The 21,247-nt window shown below is 51.5% G+C and overlaps 1 protein-coding gene across 1 annotated transcript in view; it reads right to left on the bottom strand.

Moving 5' to 3' along the window:
• The window catches only part of CHD3 (chromodomain helicase DNA binding protein 3), a 101,275-nt gene that overhangs the window by 21,455 nt on the left and 58,573 nt on the right, over positions 1-21,247 (bottom strand). Inside the window, 10 exon segments of the mRNA XM_060256840.1 lie at positions 589-820; positions 3,139-3,263; positions 3,861-3,978; positions 4,994-5,092; positions 5,094-5,126; positions 5,281-5,422; positions 6,920-7,093; positions 10,517-10,638; positions 10,786-10,919; positions 13,160-13,364. Of these exon segments, the coding sequence (XP_060112823.1) occupies positions 589-820; positions 3,139-3,263; positions 3,861-3,978; positions 4,994-5,092; positions 5,094-5,126; positions 5,281-5,422; positions 6,920-7,093; positions 10,517-10,638; positions 10,786-10,919; positions 13,160-13,364 (1,384 nt within the window).

Raw genomic sequence — 21,247 nt, 5'->3', positions numbered from 1 at the left:
GAGATTTATTCCCATCGAAAATAATGGAGAATTGATCTGCGGGTATCTGGGTTTCTGGGTAGGCTGTTTTTTGAGGTAGAGGCACCATATTTTCAGTATAGCATCCAGTGCCTCTCCCCAAAATGCCCCCCAAGTTTCCAGAAGATTGGACCAGGGGGTTCAATTCTATGAGCCCCCAAAGAAGGTGCCCCTATCCATTATTTCCTATGGAAGGAAGGCATTGAAAAGGTGTGCTGTCCCTTTAAATGTGAGGTCCAGAACTCCCTTTGGAGTTCAATTATGCTTGTCACAGCCTTGACCTTGGCTCCACCCCCAAAGTCTCCTGGCTCCACCCCCAAAGTCCCCAGATATTTCTTGAATTGGACTTGGCAACCCTAGCTCCTAGTGTTCCTGGATTCCTCACTGTGCCCGGAAGCCCAGGTTGCCACAAGGGTCAGGCACAGTGTCCCCAGCGGCAAAACCCTTTCTGCTGAGATGCTGACCGTGCAGCAATCCCTCCTGCTCCTGCAACCAGGAGGCTCAGCTACTGCAATACACCCTGCTGAACACTGCTCTCATCCACCTCCCGTAGACACAAAGCTCTCTCACCTTCGTTTTCGTCCTTGAAGAGCTCCTCGGTGCCGAACTTGAGGATGTCGTCCAGCTCCTGCTTGGACATGCTGCCCGACTTGGAGCCCAGTCCTGGGCGTACCACCAGGTGAGTCAGCATCATCTTGCGCTTGGCCACCTGCGTAATCCGCTCCTCGACCGAGGCCCGTGTCACAAAACGGTAGATCATCACCTTGTTGGCCTGGCCAATGCGATGAGCTCTGCTGAAAGCCTGGGGGGGGGGGGTGGAGGAAACAGGAAGAATCAGAGAAGGGCAGCGGTGGAATTCCAGCAGGAGCTCCTTTGCATATTAGACCACGCCCCCTGATGTAGCCAATCCTCCAAGAGCTTACAAAAAAGAGCCTTGTAAGCTCTTGGAGGATTGGCTACATCAGGGGGTATGTGGCCTAATATGCAGAAGAGCTCCTGCTCATAAGAACATAAGAGAAGCCATGTTGGATCAGGCCAAAGCCCCATCCAGTCCAACACTCTGTGTCACATAAGAACAGAAGAGAAACCATGTTGGATCAGGCCAGTGGCCCATTCAGTCCAACACTCTGTGTCACATAAGAACACAAGAGAAGCCATGTTGAATCAGACCAATGGCCCATCCAGTCCAACACTCTGAGTCACATAAGAGAAGCCATGTTGGATCAGGCCACTGGCCCATCCAGTCCAACACTCTGTGTCACATAAGAACAGAAGAGAAGCCATGTTGGATCAGGCCAAAGGCCCATCCAGTCCAACACTCTGAGTCACATAAGAACATAAGAGAAGCCATGTTGGATCAGGCCAATGGCCCATCCAGTCCAACACTCTGAGTCACATAAGAGAAGCCATGTTGGATCAGGCCAATGGCCCATCCAGTCCAACGCGCTGTGTCACATAAGAACATAAGAGAAGCCATGTTGGATGAGGCAAGTGGCCCATCCAGTCCAACACTCTGAGTCACATAAGAACATAAGAGAAGCCACGTTGGATCAGGCCAATGGCCCATCCAGTCCAACGCTCTGTGTCACATAAGAACATAAGAGAAGCCATGTTGGATGAGGCCAATGGCCCATCCAGTCCAACACTCTGAGTCACATAAGAGAAGCCATGTTGGATGAGGCCAGTGGCCCATCCAGTCCAACACTCTGTGTCACATGAGAACAGAAGAGAAGCCATGTTGGATCAGGCCAAAGGCCCATCCAGTCCAACACTCTGAGTCACATAAGAACATAAGAGAAGCCATGTTGGATCAGGCCAATGGCCCATCCAGTCCAACGCTCTGTGTCACAGTGGCCAATATGTGGCCAATATGTCACACACACACACACATATATACTGTGGCTAATAGCCACTGATGGACCTCTGCTCCATATTTTTATCTAACCCCCTCTTGAAGCTGGCTATGCTTGTAGCCGCCACCATCTCCTGTGGCAGTGATTTCCATGTGTTAATCATCCTTTGGGTGAAGAAGGACTTCCTTCTATCCGTTTTAACCTGACTGCTCAGCAATTTCATCGAATGCTGACGAGTTCTTGTATTGTGAGAAAGGGGGAAAAGGACTTCTTTCTCTACTTTCTCCATCCCGTGCATAATCTTGCAAACCTCTATCATGTCACCCCGCAGTCGACGTTTTTCCAAGCTAAAGTACTCGAATTCCACCCCTGGAGAAGGGTGATGTAGGGCTGGGTCATAAGACAAGGTGGGACGGCAGCAGGGAGGCGTCCAGATTTGGTCTTCAGAACAGTCACTGCTGAAGGCTCTGACTAGGACTTCCTTTGAGTGTGGGGTAACAGAAGAGGAATTTGTCACTCAGAAAACTATGTGTGTTCCTATATCTAGCTTATATAAGAACATATGAAGAGCCTACTGGATCTAGTCCAGCATCCTGTCTCCTACACTGGCCGACCAGTTCTTCTGGAGGTCTAACAACAGTGCACAGAGCTTCCTCCTGATGTTGTCTCCTGGCACTGGGATTTAGAGGCTGACTCTCGAACGTGGAGGAACTTTCATCACTATCCTCCAAGCCTCAACTCATCCTTCTTTTGGCATTTCAGCTCCCCTGAACAGACTTCATCCAGGGTGGCTTACCCAGTCTCACAGCCACCCATTCATTCATTCATTCATTCATTCATTCATTCATTCATTCATTCCAAATCTGTAATGCTGTGAAAACTGGACAGGCCCCATCTGGCTACCCCAGACTGGTTTATTGATTTTGAGCTGCTCAGTTTACTACATTCTTTGTCTTTCAGGCAAGCAAAGAAACTTGCACACCCAGCCCTGAGGAAAAAACTTTATTCGTCTACTTCCTGCCCCTTTCCACAGCAATCCTGTCATCCAAAACAGAGAGAGTAAAGACAATTAGTTTGTGGTCACAGACCAAGAGATAACTACAGACAGTGTCTATAAAAGCCAGAAGCACGCAGCAGTGCTTCACCACAGACCACTAATGCAGTCCAGAAAGTACCAGTCAAAAGCATGAAAAGCTAGGGTTTTGAACAGACATCTGTGACGGGGGAGAATTCAGGAGGCAAACAGTGAGCAAAGCTGGGGACCTACCTGGATATCGTTGTGGGGATTCCAGTCTGAATCAAAGATGATCACAGTGTCTGCCGTGGCCAAGTTGATGCCCAGACCGCCTGCGCGGGTGGAGAGCAGGAAGCAAAACTGCTGAGCTCCTGGAGCTGAAAAGGAACAAAGGCCTCAGCAAGCAAGCAAGAACGGAGAGCAAATGATCTGGACGGCTGGAAAAGAGAGAGACTCAGGATGACTTCACACTAGAGCTTTGCTAGTTGAGAACAGATCCCCACAGATGACACACGTGAGCATCACAGCTCCTAAGAGGTCTCCACAGAGGCCTCCTAAGAAGATAGGACTTGGCTTTCCCCCTTAAATGGCACAAAAAAGAGCAACCAGGAAAGTATCAGATGCCTCCTCCTCAGGATTTACACTATCTATTGTAAATAGAGCCCATCTATTCAGACTTTATTCCTGTAAACTAAATGCACAGATCACATCTGGCTATCAGCTTTCTTTTCCCACCATTTGCACTTTTGCAAAGTGCTGAAGAGGCACCTAAAAAGGCCAGGATTTTAAGGTTTCCATGCAGACTCCTGTCCAAACTGTCTTTCTCCTGTCCGCACTGTGTTTACACTGGAGGTTGGACTACTGCTCCTCTTTCTCAAGCCTGTCCCTTGCCAATGAACCCTAGACGGACCTGTATAGCTACGAGCCTGATGCAGGTTCCTTCGTCTATCAGGCCTGGCAGCCTGTTTGCTCACCATTAAACCTGTCGATGGCTTCTTGTCGCAGGGCACCAGTAATGCCACCGTCAATGCGCTCATACTTGTACCCTTCGTAATCAAGGAAATCTTCAAGGAGGTCCAGCATTTTGGTCATCTGTGATTGAAAAATGGTACCCGTGAATGAGATGAGACTTCTGGTACCTTCAGACTCCCTGCTAGAATTCCAGTAGTGAGAGCCAGTTTGGTGGAGCGGTTAAGTGCACGGAGTCTTATCTGGGAGAACCGGATTTGATTCCCCACTCCTCCACTTGCAGCTGCTGGAATGGCCTTGGGTCAGCCAGAGCTCTCTTATCTGGGAGAACAGGGTTTGATTCCCCACTCCTCCACTTGCAGCTGCTGGAATGGCCTTGGGTCAGCCGTAGCTCTCGCAGGATTGTCCTTGAAAGGGCAGCTTCTATGAGAGCTCTCTTAGCCCCACCCACCTCACGGGGTGTCTGTTGTGGGGAGAAAGATATAGGAGATTGTAAGCTGCTCTGAGACACTGTCCTTGAAAGGGCAGCTGCTGTGAGAGCTCTCTCAGTCCCACCTGCCTCACAGGGTGTCTGTTGTGGGGGAAGAAGATAAAGGAGACTGTAAGCTGCTCTGAGACATATGAACATATGAAGCTGCCTTATACTGAATCAGACCCTTGGTCCATCAAAGTCAGTATTGTCTTCTCAGACTGGCAGCGGCTCTCCAGGGTCTCAAGCTGAGGTTTTTCACACCTATTTGCCTGGACCCTTTTATGGAGATGCCAGGGATTGAACCTGGGAGCTTCTGCTTCCCAAGCAGATGCTCTGCCACTGAGCCACCGTCCCCCTAATTCTGATTCAGAGAGAAGGGAGGGGTATAAATCCGCGGTCTTCTTCTTCAGTACACTGCAGGACTGACATGCCACCCAGGTCTTAAGGGCCAAGCCATGACAAGGCCACCAAAACCGGTACCCTTAGGGTGAGCTCCTCCTCATAACCTTTGGCCCCCACCCTGACTGGACAGGGCTCTGTGCTGCAAGTTTCCCTGCACCGTACAATTGGAGAACTCACAACCTGATGAGGCGCCCCTCTTCCTTTGCCACCAACATGCCTAACTAGCTGAAAGAGAACGACAGTTCAGGCTCCGCCCAGCCTCACCTGGGAGAAGATCAGCACCCGATGGCCCTGCTCTTTCAGCTTCCTCAGCATCTTCTGCAACAGCATCAGCTTCCCAGAGGACTTGATGAGCGCCCCCCCCTTCGTAGGCACCGCTTGGCAGCTTAGGGGACTCCTGCCAAGGCAAACACGGCAGCCTCCATCAGCGCAGACGCCCACCATCAGGGGCTTACCCTTTCGCTGGAGACAACATGCTGCTCCACAACACAGCCCGCCCTCTGCCTCCCAGCTGAGGGCCCTGCCCGCCCAGCTGCCAGTGCAGGACATACCATTGCAGCAACAGGGAAGAGGTAGGGGTGGTTACAGCATTTCTTCAAGTCCATCATGATGTTGAGCAAGGACACCTGATTCCCGCCACCGCGTGAATTCAGAGCTTCAAAGTTGCGGGTCAAGATGTATTTATAATATTTCCTGATTTTTTTGGGGGGGGGGTGAAGGAAGAAGAAGGGAAGAAATATGCTGGCAGGAAGAATGCCCCGGCCCACCCATCTCTTCACATAAAGCATTGTCAAGATCCTCTCCTCCCCCCGCCAAAAAAACCCCCAGAAGCCTCATCAGGGCATTAAAAATAGCTTTAAAATGAGACATGCTCTATTGATCATCCCATGGTGGTCTTTTAATGTGGTGACAGAGTGTAAAAAAGACAGAAACAAACTAAGATCACTGTCCCGTCAATCAAAGAAGCTTGTTTGTTTGGCACGCAAGGCAGGGCCTTTTCAGTGCCAGCCCCATGATTCTGAAACAATCTCCCCGCGACAGTGCACCTGGTCCCCTCTCTTTCGATCTTCAGGAGGCAGCTGCTGGTGATTTTATTTAGGAGGAACTTAAGCTGCAATCAAATTTTGAATTTATGTATTTTTAAGTACAGTTTTGTTTACATTTTATTTACATTATAAGCCACCTCAAACTCTGTTACAGCAAAAAAAGACCAATAAGGTTTTGAATAACATAAATGAATAAATAAGAACATAAGAGAAGCCATGTTGGATCAAGCCAATGGCCCATCTAGTCCAACACTGTGTCACATAAGAGAAGCCATGTTGGATCAGGCCAAAGGCCCATCCAGTCCAACACTCTGTGTCACACAGTGGCCAATATGTGTGTGTGTGTGTGTGTGTATACACACACACACATACATACATACACACACACATATATATACACACTGTGGCTAATAGCCACTGATGGACCTCTGCTCCATATTTTTATCCAATCCCCGCTTAAAGCTGGCTATGCTTGTAGCTGCCACCACCTCCTGTGGCAGTGAATTCCACCTGTTTATCACCCTTTGGGTGAAGAAGTACTTCCTTTTATCTGTTTTAACCTGACTGCTCAGCAATTTCATTGAATGCCCACGAGTTCTTGTACTGTGAGAAAGGGAGAAAAGGACTTCTTTCTCTACTTTCTCCATCCCATGCATAATCTTGTAAACCTCTCTCATGTCACCCCGCAGTCGACGTTTTTCCAAGCTAAAGAGCCCCAAGCGTTTTAACCTTTCTTCATAGGGAAAGTGTTCCAAACCTTTCATCAATCAAAATAAAACCATCCACCGCAGGGCACAATCAGAAGTGGTATGATGCAGCTGGCCAAAGGTTTGCTCTAGGAACTGTGGCCGCTTCTCCATTTTTAACAGGACTGTGGCTGCTTCTCCATTTTTATAATTTCCAGCTGCTTCACCCACCCCCGGATTGAAATCATCCTTCCAGGGAATTCAAGAACCTGGACTTTCCTCTCCAGCCTGGCCATTTTCTCTGCCTCCGCAAACTCTTCCCTACCCCCATTTCCTTTCCAGACTCCTCACCTCTATTGATAGGTCCTCAGCAGGGATGACAGTCACCCCCCGCCCCCACCCGCATGCAGACACAAGCCAGGTCTTGCTTCCCCCACCCTCCGCAGCCCCCCTCGTACTTCTGCATGGGGCTCAGCTCCACCCGGACAATGAGCTCGGTCTTGGCAGGCATGTTCTTGAAGACATCGGCCTTCAGTCTGCGCAGCATGTGGGGGCCCAGCAGGTCATGGAGCTTCTTGATCTGATCCTCCTTGGAGATGTCAGCAAACTCCTCCAGGAAGCCTTCCAAGTTGCTTAGGGGGGAGAGGAGACAAGGCAGCAGTTAGGTCGACACCTCTGCAAGCCTTTCGTGCATGAAGGGCCAAGGAAAGGCAGAGGGAGAGACCCTCATCTGGAGGAAGAGCTCCCGCAGAAGATGGGGGTGGGAAGTGCTGGGGATGCAGAGTGTCTCCAGCAACAATTTCACATCGGCTGCAGCTCAGTATGAGGCTTCTTGCGCTGTAACCGATGTGAAATTGCTGCTGGAGACATAAGAACATAAGAGAAGCCATGTTGGATCAGACCAAAGGCCCCTCCAGTCCAACACTCTGTGTCACATAAGAACATAAGAGAAGCCCTGTTGGATCAGGCCAAAGGCCCCTCCAGTCCAACACTCTGTGTCACATAAGAGAAGCCCTGTTGGATCAGGCCAGTGGCCCATCCAGTCCAACACTCCGTGTCACATAAGAGAAGCCCTGTTGAATCAGGCCAGTGGCCCATCCAGTCCAACACTCCGTGTCACATAAGAACATAAGAGAAGCCAGGTTGGATCAGGCCAATGGCCCATCCAGTCCAACACTCTGTGTCACATAAGAACATAAGAGAAGCCCTGTTGGATCAGGCCAAAGGCCCCTCCAGTCCAACACTCTGTGTCACATAAGAGAAGCCCTGTTGGATCAGGCCAGTGGCCCATCCAGTCCAACACTCCGTGTCACATAAGAACATAAGAGAAGCCAGGTTGGATCAGGCCAATGGCCCATCCAGTCCAACACTCTGTGTCACATAAGAACATAAGAGAAGCCATGTTGGATCAGGCCAGTGGCCCATTCAGTGCAACACTCCATGTCACATAAGAACATAAGAGAAGCCATGTTGGATTAGGCCAAAGGTCCATCCAGTCCAACACTCTGTGTCACATAAGAACATAAGAGAAGCCATGTTGGATCAGGCCAATGGCCCATCCAGTCCAACACTCTGTGTCACATAAGAACATAAGAGAAGCCATGTTGGATCAGGCCAATGGCCCATCCAGTCCAATACTCTGTGTTACATAAGAACATAAGAGAAGCCCTGTTGGATCAGGCCAATGGCCCATCCAGTCTAACACTCTGTGTCACATAAGAACATAAGAGAAGCCATGTTGGATCAGGCCAATGGCCCATCCAGTCCAACACTCTGTGTTACATAAGAACATAAGAGAAGCCCTGTTGGATCAGGCCAATGGCCCATCCAGTCCAACACTCTGTGTCACATAAGAACATAAGAGAAGCCCTGTTGGATCAGGCCAAAGGCCCCTCCAGTCCAACACTCCGTGTCACATAAGAGAAGCCAGGTTGGATCAGGCCAATGGCCCATCCAGTCCAACACTCCGTGTCACATAAGAACATAAGAGAAGCCATGTTGGATCAGGCCAGTGGCCCCTCCAGTCCAACACTCTGTGTCACATAAGAACATAAGAGAAGCCATGTTGGATCAGGCCAATGGCCCATTCAGTCCAACACTCCGTGTCACATAAGAACATAAGAGAAGCCATGTTGGATTAGGCCAAAGGTCCATCCAGTCCAACACTCTGTGTCACATAAGAACATAAGAGAAGCCATGTTGGATCAGGCCAATGGCCCATCCAGTCCAACACTCTGTGTCACATAAGAACAGAAGAGAAGCCATGTTGGATCAGGCCAATGGCCCATCCAGTCCAACACTCTGTATCACACAGTGACCAATATATATATATATATATATATATATATATACACACACACATACACAACACATATATATACACACTGTGGCTAATAGCCACTGATGGACCTCTGCTCCATATTTTTATCTAATCCCCTCTTGAAGCTGGTTATGCTTGTAGCCACCACCTCCTGTGGCAGTGAATTCCACAGGAGGTGGTGGCAGCTACAAGCATAGCCAGCTTCAAGAGGGGGTTAGATAAAAATATGGAGCAGAGGTCCATCAGTGGCTATTAGCCACAGTGTGTGTGTGTGTGTGTGTGTATATATATATAAATTTTTGGCCACTGTGTGATACAGAGTGTTGGACTGGATGGGCCATTGGCCTGACGCTCTGCATCCCCTTTTTTAAAAATTATGTAAAGAAGTTATATAATTGAATCAATATCGGTCCCAGGTCTGATGAAGTCTGGAAAGAAACAAGTACTTAATCGATTGGCTTGTCACCGCACTACTTCGGGACTTGAATGTACACGTTTTGGACATTTGGACTGGTCTCTATATATTTCTTAGTAGATTGGTCACTAGCTTGCATTTTGTGTTGTGTTATCCATGATAGCGACCTCTCTCGGATTGTATTCTCATCAGTGTCAGGGTGCATCAGAAGTGGCACGATGCCGCTGGCCCAAGGCCCTGCCGCAGGTTAGTTCTGGGGACTGCAGCTCAGAGCAGAGGCTGCATCTCCGTTTCTATCCTTTCCAACGGCTTCAGCGGTTTCTCACGTATAAATCTGCCTCGATAAAAAACTTGAAACCAGGGAGGAAGCCTCACCCGGGAGTCCAGGGAGGAAGCAGCGTGGCAGGTGTGTGCTTGAAGGCACAGGAACAAATCCGAACCCAAAGGCATGACTGTTTGCAGACTTCAGAAAGCCTTGCTAGCCACTCTTGTGACTTTCGGGGGAGGTGAGTGATCACCAGCTCTGCTCAGATCCTGCCAGAAGTCGTCTACGTTTGCCAGCAGAGAGACAAAATTTCAAGACCAGGCGGCAGTACATTTGATAAATCTGCAAACTTGAGGATTCTGCAGTGACGTGGGGGGGTGGGGTGAGATGGAGGTGGCAGAGTGAGAGAAGAGTCAGGGCAGGGCCAGGGAAGCGTGAACGAGGAGAGGGAATGCCAGAACGCAGCTCTGGAGTTGGCCCGATCGCTTGTGACAAAGTAAGACGACGTCAAACCAAACCGTACCATCAGCTCTGGCTAAACTCGTGATCTGGGGGAGGGAGTCTGAATGCAGTTCCACTTTCAGGACTCAAGACTTGGGTAGATCTGAGCAGCTTCCTTCACGGAAGCTGGACAAAATCACGAGGCCAATTCTCTCCTGCCCGCTTGACGCTCTCCTCCACGTGAAGGAGAAGCCAAAATTCTGCAAGGATCAACTATCAGCGGAATAAAATTCCACCGGCTGCTTCTCCCTGGGGAATGACCCAAGAGGCCAGGCTGGTGTGGTGGCGATGTGCAGGTCTAACCAGCAGAGGGAGACATCCTTTCAAGGATACAAATGCTGGAAAGCATCGAGGTAGGTAAGGTTTTCCTCGCTGGTGTCTTTACGTTAACACACTCTCCGGGGCAAGGTCTGAGGCACTGAGCCCTGCAACAATCCCACCCTATTAGTTCCAGGTCAGCTACTCTGCCATTACCTTGACCGTGGGGTTAACACTGAGCATCTCTAGCTCTGTGCCTGACTGCAATTGGGGAATAAAGAGCAGACTGGCCTTACTTGAACCTCTCGGGCGTGAGGAAATTCAGCAGGTGGAACAGCTCTTCCAGGTTGTTCTGCAGCGGAGTCCCTGTCAGCAGCAGCTTGTGGTCGATCTTGTAGCCGTTTAGTACCCTGAAGAACTGGAGCCAAGAGTGGGGTTGCTGTTAGGGGGGCCGGCCTCATCCCCCTCCCCTTACCCAGAGCAGAAGCAACCCCTCCCCTCCCCAGCCCCTAGACTCTGCTCTGTGGTTCTCACCCCCCACCACCCCCCCAGCTTCCCAACTCACTTTGGACTGGTTGTTCTTCAGCCGGTGAGCTTCATCCACGACAAGACAGGCCCACCGGATGGACGCCAGGGCGGCCTGGTCGATGGTGACCAGCTCGTAGGAGGTGAGGAGGACGTGGAACTTCACCTGAGCTTCTCTCTGTGGGAGAAGGAGGGTTTACGCACAGCTGTGCTCCACCCAGACCAGGCCAGGGGCCTCCCCAAGAGAAGGGATTATGCCTCCTCTCCAGAAAAGGGGGCAGATCTGGAGCTGAGGCCACATTCAGACTAACAGATACGATAGGTCTGCATGCCTGTAATGCCGCTTAAACCCCTGTGCCGTCCTTTCTGAGAGAGGAGCACATAGCTCCAAGCCACGACCGTTCATAACAAGTGATGTCAGAAGAGAGCCCATTCTAGGGCTGCCCCAGCTGAAACCCATCAGAAACAGGGCTGTTTCTTCACTAGAAAATTAGCCTGGCACCGCTGAACATGATTCTTCTTGCCAGGGCTTTTTTTTTTTGTAGCAGGAACACCTTTGCATATTAGGCCCCACCCCACTGATGTAGCCAGTCCTCCAAGAGCTTACAGTAGCCCCTGTACTAAGAGCCCTACAAGCTCTTGGAGGCTTGGCTGCATCATGGGGGTGTGGCCTAATATGCAAAGGAGCTCCTGCTCCCCAAAAAAGCGCTGCTTCTTGCTCAGAAACATGTCCAGAGGTCCTGCAGGTGTCAGTGCTTCAGTGCTTTCAAAAGCAGCTCTTGAAAGCTCCTTATCCTGAAAGTCTTGGTCTGCAGGGCGGCTCCCGGACTCGAATCGAGCTGTTCTACTGCAGAACAACGCAGCTGAAAGTTCACTGCACAACCAGGAGACAGCTTAACCTACCTCACAGGGTTGTTGTGAGGACAAGACGGGAGAGGGGGAGCCATGCATGGAACTCTGAGTTCCTTGAAGGAAGGGCAGGATGAAAATGAGATGGGACAGATAGATAGGGAGCATTGTGCAGCGAGTGGCTAAAGGCGTCCTGCAAAAGTTTGGCAGGGAAGGGGTTAACCAGCTTTCCCCCTAAAGGGTCAGGCTGACTGAAGAAGATATTGGATTTATATCCAGCCCTCCACTTCGAAGAGTCTCAGAGCGGCTCACAATCTCCTTTCCCTTCCTCCCCCACAACAGACACCCTGTGAGGTAGATGAAGATATTGGATTTATATCCCGCCCTCCACTCCAAAGAGTCTCAGAGCGGCTCACCATCTCCTTTTCCTTCCTCCCCCACAACAGATATGCTGTGAGGTGGGTGGGGCTGAGAGGGCTCTCACAGCAGCTGCCCTTTCAAGGACAACCTCTGCCAGAGCTATGGCTGACCCAAGGCCGTTCCAGCAGGTGCAAGTGGAGGAGTGGGGAATCAAACCCGGTTCTCCCAGATAAGAGTCTGCACACTTAACCACTTAGCAAGATCTATGGCTGACCCAAGGCCAGCCCAGCAGCTGCAAGTGGAGGAGTGGGGAATCAAACCCGGTTCTCCCAGATAAGAGTCCGCATACTTAACCACTTAGCAAGAGCTATGGCTGACCCAAGGCCATTCCAGCAGGTGCAAGTGGAGGAGGGGGGAATCAAACCGGGTTCTCCCAGATAAGAGTCCGCACACTTAACCACTTAGCAAGAGCTCTGGCTGACCCAAGGCCATCCCAGCAGCTGCAAGTGGAGGAGTGGGGAGTCAAACCCGGTTCTCCCAGATAAGAGTCCGCACACTTAACCACTTAGCAAGAGCTATGGCTGACCCAAGGCCATCCCAGCAGCTGCAAGTGGAGGAGTGGGGAATCAAACCCAGTTCTCCCAGATAAGAGTCCGCACACTTAACCACTTAGCAAGAACTCTGGCTGACCCAAGGCCATCCCAGCAGCTGCAAGTGGAGGAGTGGGGAATCAAACCCGGTTCTCCCAGATAAGAGTCCGCACACTTAACCACTTAGCAAGAACTCTGGCTGACCCAAGGCCATCCCAGCAGCTGCAAGTGGAGGAGTGGGGAATCAAACCCGGTTCTCCCAGATAAGAGTCCGCACACTTAACCACTGCACCAAACTGGCTCTCCAGTTTGCAATGTCAGACCTAGGCCAAGCCCCAGAGCAAGCAAAAGAGCAGCTGCTGCAGCTAGTGCTGGGGGGGGGAGGGATCGGGAGAACCCATGCAGAGAGGGGCTGTGGCTCGGTGGAACAGCATCCGCTTGGAACCCAGACGGCCCCAGGTTCAGTGTCCAGTTAGAAAAATCTGGCCGTCGATGACGTGGAAGAGCTCTGTCTGAAACCCTGGAAAGCTGCTGCCGATCAGAGCAGACAAACACTGACTTTGACGGACCGGGGGTCTGATTCAGTTTAAGGAAGATCCGCGCGAGCGCGCTCACTTGCCTTCATTTTGAAGGCCTTCTTCCCACCCTTCATGGCGTTGTCCTCGAAGGAGAACTCGTTCTCGCGGATGATGGAGCGGCTGTCCTTGTCCCCCGTGTAGGTCACCACGTAGAAGTTGGGCGCCCACATCTGGAACTCCCGCTCCCAGTTGATGATGGTGGACAGTGGAGCGCTGACCAGGAAGGGACCCTTGGTGTGGCCCTGGAGGGGAGGAGAAGGAGGTTGGAGGCGCAGCATGAGGAAGCCGCGTCAGGCCTGGAAGGAGCGGCTTCTCTGGGGAGCCAAGCAGGCTTGTCAGCAGCTCCCATCCCTGACTCAGCCTGATGCAGCGACTCTCCGGCGCTCTGCTTTTGGCTCCCAGGGGCTAAGCCAGGCAAAAAAGAAACCCATTCATAAAACGCTGGCTGCCAGAACGAGCGAGGTTCTCCCCGTGGCTCTGCTGGGATCGCTGACACGCGGCCAGCCGCAGCAGCTGTTCGTACAGAAATAACAGCTGCTCGCAGAACGGCTCTTTGCCTAGGCCCAGTGCGTTCTTCCCACCAAACGTTTCCTTAGCACCAGCACTGTGCTAGGTGCTGTACAGATGGGGGACATCAGACAGACACACACACACACACAGTCACTGCCATGAGGACTGACCCTCTGCCTCCGACAGAAAAGCCAATGCCCCCTTCGTCAGGTACCAGCCGGAATGGAGATCCCCGCGTCCCTGCGTCCCGATCAGAACGTGGGAGGGGGCTTGCAAGGAAAGGAGTCAGGATCCAGAAGTGCAAAGCAAAACGCAACCGACTCGACGCGCGATTCTTACCACACTACAGAGGCTGATTCCCTGCCCCTAAGCATTTCTCTCGATTTGATGAAGAGGATTTCGTTCTGCATTGCACCTGAGCATCCTCCAGACTCCTTTCTTTGCAACACCCCCTCCCCCCGCCCCTTCAGAACGGGACATAAGGACTCCAGGGTCTCCACTTTGACTTGTAACTGAGCTCTGGCTCTCAAAAGCTCATACCCTGAAAATCTGGTTGTCTCTAAGGGGCCACTGAACTCAAATCTAGCTCTTCTCCTTGATACGCAATGTGTACAAATCACAGACAAGCGGACAAGCTCCTGGGATGGGTGCAGCTGCCCTGGGTGGGGTTTGGGTGTTGCGCTTCCCTGGTGCTAAACTAAACCTTTGGCTAAGGATGATGGGGAAGGCGATGGCCAGAGTTCTCAACACGGGGCGACACAACCACATCTGGTGGGATTAGCAGCTGGAGCAGCCAGGGACACAGCTGTAACTCTCAGCTGCTCTGTTACAGCCAGGGCTTGTTCCCCCTGTTGGAGAAGCCGGCGGCTCCAGCAGCGCAACAAGGCGGGAGGTCAAAAAGAGCCCTTGCTGGGAGGCTGCCACCAGGAGACAGAGAAGCAAAGTGGGGGACGAGGGAGAAGGCCTGAGGCAGGGGTGGCCAAACTTGCTTAACGCAAGAGCCTCGTAGATTAAATGTCAGATGTCTGAGAGCCGCAAGACATGAACGTCAGATGTTTGAGAGCTGTGAGACGAGGAAGGAAGGAAGGCCAATAGTTAGGGGTGGGAGGAGGGAGAGAGATGGAAAGCAAGCAACTTAAACTCTGAATGCCTTCTCCAAGCTACCAGCGAAGCGATTTAAAGAGACAAACGCCTTCTCCAAGCCAGCCGATAGGGCAGTGGTGGCTTCAAGAGACACGCAAAGCGTGCGAAAGAGCCACACGTGGCTCCCAAGCCACAGTTCGGCCACCCCTGGCCTGAGGCTTCTCTAGGTCTGACTCAAGCAGGCAGGCAGAACCCTCTGAGTGGAGCAGCGGATCTTAGGAACTCTTTGTGGAAAAAAGAACAAAACGGAGCTGAGTTTGGACATAAGAACATAAGAGAAGCCATGTTGGATCAGGCCAGTGGCCCATCCAGTCCAACACTCTGTGTCACATAAGAACATAAGAGGAGCCATGTTGGATCAGGCCAATGGAGCCTCCAGTCCAACACTCTGTGTCACATAAGAACATAAGAGAAGCCAGGTTGGGTCAGGCCAGTGGCCCCTCCAGTCCAACACTCTGTGTCACATAAGAACATAAGAGAAGCCATGTTGGATCAGGCCAATGGAGCCTCCAGTCCAACACTCTGTGTCACATAAGAACATAAGAGAAGCCATGTTGGATCAGGCCAGTGGCCCCTCCAGTCCAACACTCTGTGTCACATAAGAACATAAGAGAAGCCAGGTTGGATCAGGCCAATGGCCCATCCAGTCCAACACTCTGTGTCACATAAGAACATAAGAGAAGCCAGGTTGGATCAGGCCAGTGGCCCATCCAGTCCAACACTCTGTGTCACATAAGAACATAAGAGAAGCCAGGTTGGATCAGGCCAAAGGCCCCTCCAGTCCAACACTCTGTGTCACATAAGAACATAAGAGAAGCCAGGTTGGATCAGGCCAATGGCCCATCCAGTCCAACACTCTGTGTCACATAAGAACATAAGAGAAGCCCTGTTGGATCAGGCCAATGGCCCCTCCAGTCCAACACTCTGTGTCACATAAGAACATAAGAGAAGCCAGGTTGGATCAGGCCAATGGCCCATCCAGTCCAACACTCTGTGTCACATAAGAACATAAGAGAAGCCAGGTTGGATCAGGCCAGTGGCCCATCCAGTCCAACACTCTGTGTCACATAAGAACATAAGAGAAGCCAGGTTGGATCAGGCCAATGGCCCATCCAGTCCAACACTCTGTGTCACATAAGAACATAAGAGAAGCCAGGTTGGATCAGGCCAAAGGCCCCTCCAGTCCAACACTCTGTGTCACATAAGAACATAAGAGAAGCCAGGTTGGATCAGGCCAATGGCCCACCCAGGCCAACACTCTGTGTCACAGAAGAACATAAGAGGAGCCCTGTTGGATCAGGCCAATGGCCCATCCAGTCCAACACTCTGTGTCACATAAGAACATAAGAGAAGCCAGGTTGGGTCAGGCCAATGGCCCATCCAGTCCAACACTCTGTGTCACATAAGAACATAAGAGAAGCCAGGTTGGATCAGGCCAAAGGCCCCTCCAGTCCAACACTCTGTGTCACATAAGAACATAAGAGAAGCCAGGTTGGATCAGGCCAATGGCCCACCCAGGCCAACACTCTGTGTCACAGAAGAACATAAGAGGAGCCCTGTTGGATCAGGCCAATGGCCCATCCAGTCCAACACTCTGTGTCACATAAGAACATAAGAGAAGCCAGGTTGGATCAGGCCAATGGCCCACCCAGGCCAACACTCTGTGTCACAGAAGAACATAAGAGGAGCCCTGTTGGATCAGGCCAATGGCCCATCCAGTCCAACACTCTGTGTCACATAAGAACATAAGAGAAGCCAGGTTGGATCAGGCCAATGGCCCACCCAGGCCAACACTCTGTGTCACAGAAGAACATAAGAGGAGCCCTGTTGGATCAGGCCAAAGGCCCCTCCAGTCCAACACTCTGTGTCACATAAGAACATAAGAGAAGCCCTGTTGGATCAGGCCAAAGGCCCCTCCAGTCCAACACTCTGTGTCACATAAGAACATAAGAGAAGCCCTGTTGGATCAGGCCAAAGGCCCCTCCAGTCCAACACTCTGTGTCACATAAGAACATAAGAGAAGCCAGGTTGGATCAGGCCAGTGGCCCCTCCAGTCCTACGCTCTGTGTCACATAAGAACATAAGAGAAGCCCTGTTGGATCAGGCCAATGGTCCCTCCAGTCCTACGCTCTGTGTCACATAAGAACATAAGAGAAGCCCTGTTGGATCAGGCCAGTGGCCCCTCCAGTCCAACACTCTGTGTCACATAAGAACATAAGAGAAGCCATGTTGGATCAGGCCAGTGGCCCCTCCAGTCCTACGCTCTGTGTCACATAAGAACATAAGAGAAGCCCTGTTGGATCAGGCCAGTGGCTCATCCAGTCCAACACTCTGTGTCACAGAAGAACATAAGAGAAGCCAGGTTGGATCAGGCCAGTGGCCCATCCAGTCCAACACTCTGTGTCACAGAAGAACATAAGAGAAGCCAGGTTGGATCAGGCCAATGGCCCCTCCAGTCCAACACTCTGTGTCACGTAAGAACATAAGAGAAGCCAGGTTGGATCAGGCCAATGGCCCCTCCAGTCCAACACTCTGTGTCACGTAAGAACATAAGAGAAGCCAGGTTGGGTCAGGCCAATGGTCCCTCCAGTCCAACACTCTGTGTCTCATAAGAACATAAGAGAAGCCAGGTTGGGTCAGGCCAATGGTCCCTCCAGTCCAACACTCTGTGTCACATAAGAGAAGCCCTGTTGGATCAGGCCAATGGCCCCTCCAGTCCAACACTCTGTGTCACGTAAGAACATAAGAGAAGCCATGTTGGATCAGGCCAGTGGCCCCTCCAGTCCAACACTCTGTGTCACGTAAGAACATAAGAGAAGCCATGTTGGATCAGGCCAGTGGCCCCTCCAGTCCAACACTCTGTGTCACATAAGAACATAAGAGAAGCCATGTTGGATCAGGCCAGTGGCCCCTCCAGTCCAACACTCTGTGTCACGTAAGAACATAAGAGAAGCCCTGTTGCATCAGGCCAATGGTCCCTCCAGTCCAACACTCTGTGTCACGTAAGAACATAAGAGAAGCCCTGTTGGATCAGGCCAATGGCCCCTCCAGTCCAACACTCTGTGTCACGTAAGAACATAAGAGAAGCCATGTTGGATCAGGCCAGTGGCCCCTCCAGTCCAACACTCTGTGTCACATAAGAACATAAGAGAAGCCATGTTGGATCAGGCCAATGGTCCCTCCAGTCCAACACTCTGTGTCACATAAGAACATAAGAGAAGCCCTGTTGCATCAGGCCAATGGTCCCTCCAGTCCTACGCTCTGTGTCACATAAGAACATAAGAGAAGCCATGTTGGATCAGGCCAATGGCCCATCCAGTCCAACACTCTGTGTCACATAAGAACACAAGAGAAGCCAGGTTGGATCAGGCCAATGGCCCCTCCAGTCCAACACTCTGTGTCACATAAGAACATAAGAGAAGCCCTGTTGGATCAGGCCAATGGCCCCTCCAGTCCAACACTCTGTGTCACAGAAGAACATAAGAGAAGCCATGTTGGATCAGGCCAGTGGCCCCTCCAGTCCAACACTCTGTGTCACATAAGAACATAAGAGAAGCCAGGTTGGATCAGGCCAGTGGCCCCTCCAGTCCAACACTCTGTGTCACAGAAGAACATAAGAGAAGCCATGTTGGATCAGGCCAATGGCCCCTCCAGTCCAACACTCTGTGTCACATAAGAACATAAGAGAAGCCAGGTTGGATCAGGCCAGTGGCCCCTCCAGTCCAACACTCTGTGTCACAGAAGAACATAAGAGAAGCCATGTTGGATCAGGCCAGTGGCCCCTCCAGTCCAACACTCTGTGTCACATAAGAACAGAAGAGAAGCCCTGTTGGATCAGGCCAGTGGCCCCTCCAGTCCAACACTCTGTGTCACATAAGAACATAAGAGAAGCCCTGTTGGATCAGGCCAATGGCCCCTCCAGTCCAACACTCTGTGTCACATAAGAACATAAGAGAAGCCCTGTTGGATCAGGCCAATGGCCCCTCCAGTCCAACACTCTGTGTCACAGAAGAACATAAGAGAAGCCATGTTGGATCAGGCCAGTGGCCCCTCCAGTCCAACACTCTGTGTCACAGAAGAACATAAGAGAAGCCATGTTGGATCAGGCCAGTGGCCCCTCCAGTCCAACACTCTGTGTCACATAAGAACATAAGAGAAGCCAGGTTGGATCAGGCCAGTGGCCCCTCCAGTCCAACACTCTGTGTCACAGAAGAACATAAGAGAAGCCATGTTGGATCAGGCCAGTGGCCCCTCCAGTCCAACACTCTGTGTCACAGAAGAACATAAGAGAAGCCCTGTTGGATCAGGCCAATGGCCCCTCCAGTCCAACACTCTGTGTCACAGAAGAACATAAGAGAAGCCATGTTGGATCAGGCCAGTGGCCCCTCCAGTCCAACACTCTGTGTCACAGAAGAACATAAGAGAAGCCATGTTGGATCAGGCCAGTGGCCCCTCCAGTCCAACACTCTGTGTCACAGAAGAACATAAGAGAAGCCATGTTGGATCAGGCCAATGGTCCCTCCAGTCCAACACTCTGTGTCACAGAAGAACATAAGAGAAGCCATGTTGGATCAGGCCAGTGGCCCCTCCAGTCCAACACTCTGTGTCACAGAAGAACATAAGAGAAGCCCTGTTGGATCAGGCCAATGGTCCCTCCCGTCCAACACTCTGTGTCACAGAAGAACATAAGAGAAGCCCTGTTGGATCAGGCCAGTGGCCCATCCAGTCCAACACTCTGTGTCACATAAGAACATAAGAGAAGCCCTGTTGGATCAGGCCAATGGCCCCTCCAGTCCAACACTCTGTGTCACATAAGAACACAAGAGAAGCCCTGTTGGATCAGGCCAATGGCCCCTCCAGTCCAACACTCTGTGTCACATAAGAACAGAAGAGAAGCCCTGTTGGATCAGGCCAGTGGCCCCTCCAGTCCAACACTCTGTGGCACATAAGAACAGAAGAGAAGCCCTGTTGGATCAGGCCAATGGCCCCTCCAGTCCAACACTCTGTGTCACATAAGAACACAAGAGAAGCCCTGTTGGATCAGGCCAATGGCCCCTCCAGTCCAACACTCTGTGGCACATAAGAACAGAAGAGAAGCCCTGTTGGATCAGGCCAATGGCCCCTCCAGTCCAACACTCTGTGTCACATAAGAACACAAGAGAAGCCCTGTTGGATCAGGCCAATGGCCCCTCCAGTCCAACACTCTGTGTCACATAAGAACAGAAGAGAAGCCCTGTTGGATCAGGCCAGTGGCCCCTCCAGTCCAACACTCTGTGGCACATAAGAACAGAAGAGAAGCCCTGTTGGATCAGGCCAATGGCCCCTCCAGTCCAACACTCTGTGGCACATAAGAACAGAAGAGAAGCCCTGTTGGATCAGGCCAATGGCCCCTCCAGTCCAACACTCTGTGTCACATAAGAACACAAGAGAAGCCCTGTTGGATCAGGCCAATGGCCCCTCCAGTCCAACACTCTGTGGCACAGAAGAACATAAGAGAAGCCATGTTGGATCAGGCCAGTGGCCCCTCCAGTCCAACACTCTGTGTCACAGAAGAACATAAGAGAAGCCATGTTGGATCAGGCCAATGGTCCCTCCAGTCCAACACTCTGTGTCACAGAAGAACATAAGAGAAGCCATGTTGGATCAGGCCAGTGGCCCCTCCAGTCCAACACTCTGTGTCACAGAAGAACATAAGAGAAGCCCTGTTGGATCAGGCCAATGGTCCCTCCCGTCCAACACTCTGTGTCACAGAAGAACATAAGAGAAGCCCTGTTGGATCAGGCCAGTGGCCCATCCAGTCCAACACTCTGTGTCACATAAGAACATAAGAGAAGCCCTGTTGGATCAGGCCAATGGCCCATCCAGTCCAACACTCTGTGTCACATAAGAACACAAGAGAAGCCCTGTTGGATCAGGCCAATGGCCCCTCCAGTCCAACACTCTGTGTCACATAAGAACAGAAGAGAAGCCCTGTTGGATCAGGCCAGTGGCCCCTCCAGTCCAACACTCTGTGGCACATAAGAACAGAAGAGAAGCCCTGTTGGATCAGGCCAATGGCCCCTCCAGTCCAACACTCTGTGTCACATAAGAACACAAGAGAAGCCCTGTTGGATCAGGCCAATGGCCCCTCCAGTCCAACACTCTGTGGCACATAAGAACAGAAGAGAAGCCCTGTTGGATCAGGCCAATGGCCCCTCCAGTCCAACACTCTGTGTCACATAAGAACACAAGAGAAGCCCTGTTGGATCAGGCCAATGGCCCCTCCAGTCCAACACTCTGTGTCACATAAGAACAGAAGAGAAGCCCTGTTGGATCAGGCCAGTGGCCCCTCCAGTCCAACACTCTGTGGCACATAAGAACAGAAGAGAAGCCCTGTTGGATCAGGCCAATGGCCCCTCCAGTCCAACACTCTGTGGCACATAAGAACAGAAGAGAAGCCCTGTTGGATCAGGCCAATGGCCCCTCCAGTCCA

The sequence above is a fragment of the Heteronotia binoei genome, chromosome 15 (assembly GCF_032191835.1).
Source record: "Heteronotia binoei isolate CCM8104 ecotype False Entrance Well chromosome 15, APGP_CSIRO_Hbin_v1, whole genome shotgun sequence".
Taxonomy (NCBI): domain Eukaryota; kingdom Metazoa; phylum Chordata; class Lepidosauria; order Squamata; family Gekkonidae; genus Heteronotia; species Heteronotia binoei.
Note: the sequence above shows the minus strand (reverse complement) of the source record. Positions and strands in the feature narration are given on the sequence as shown.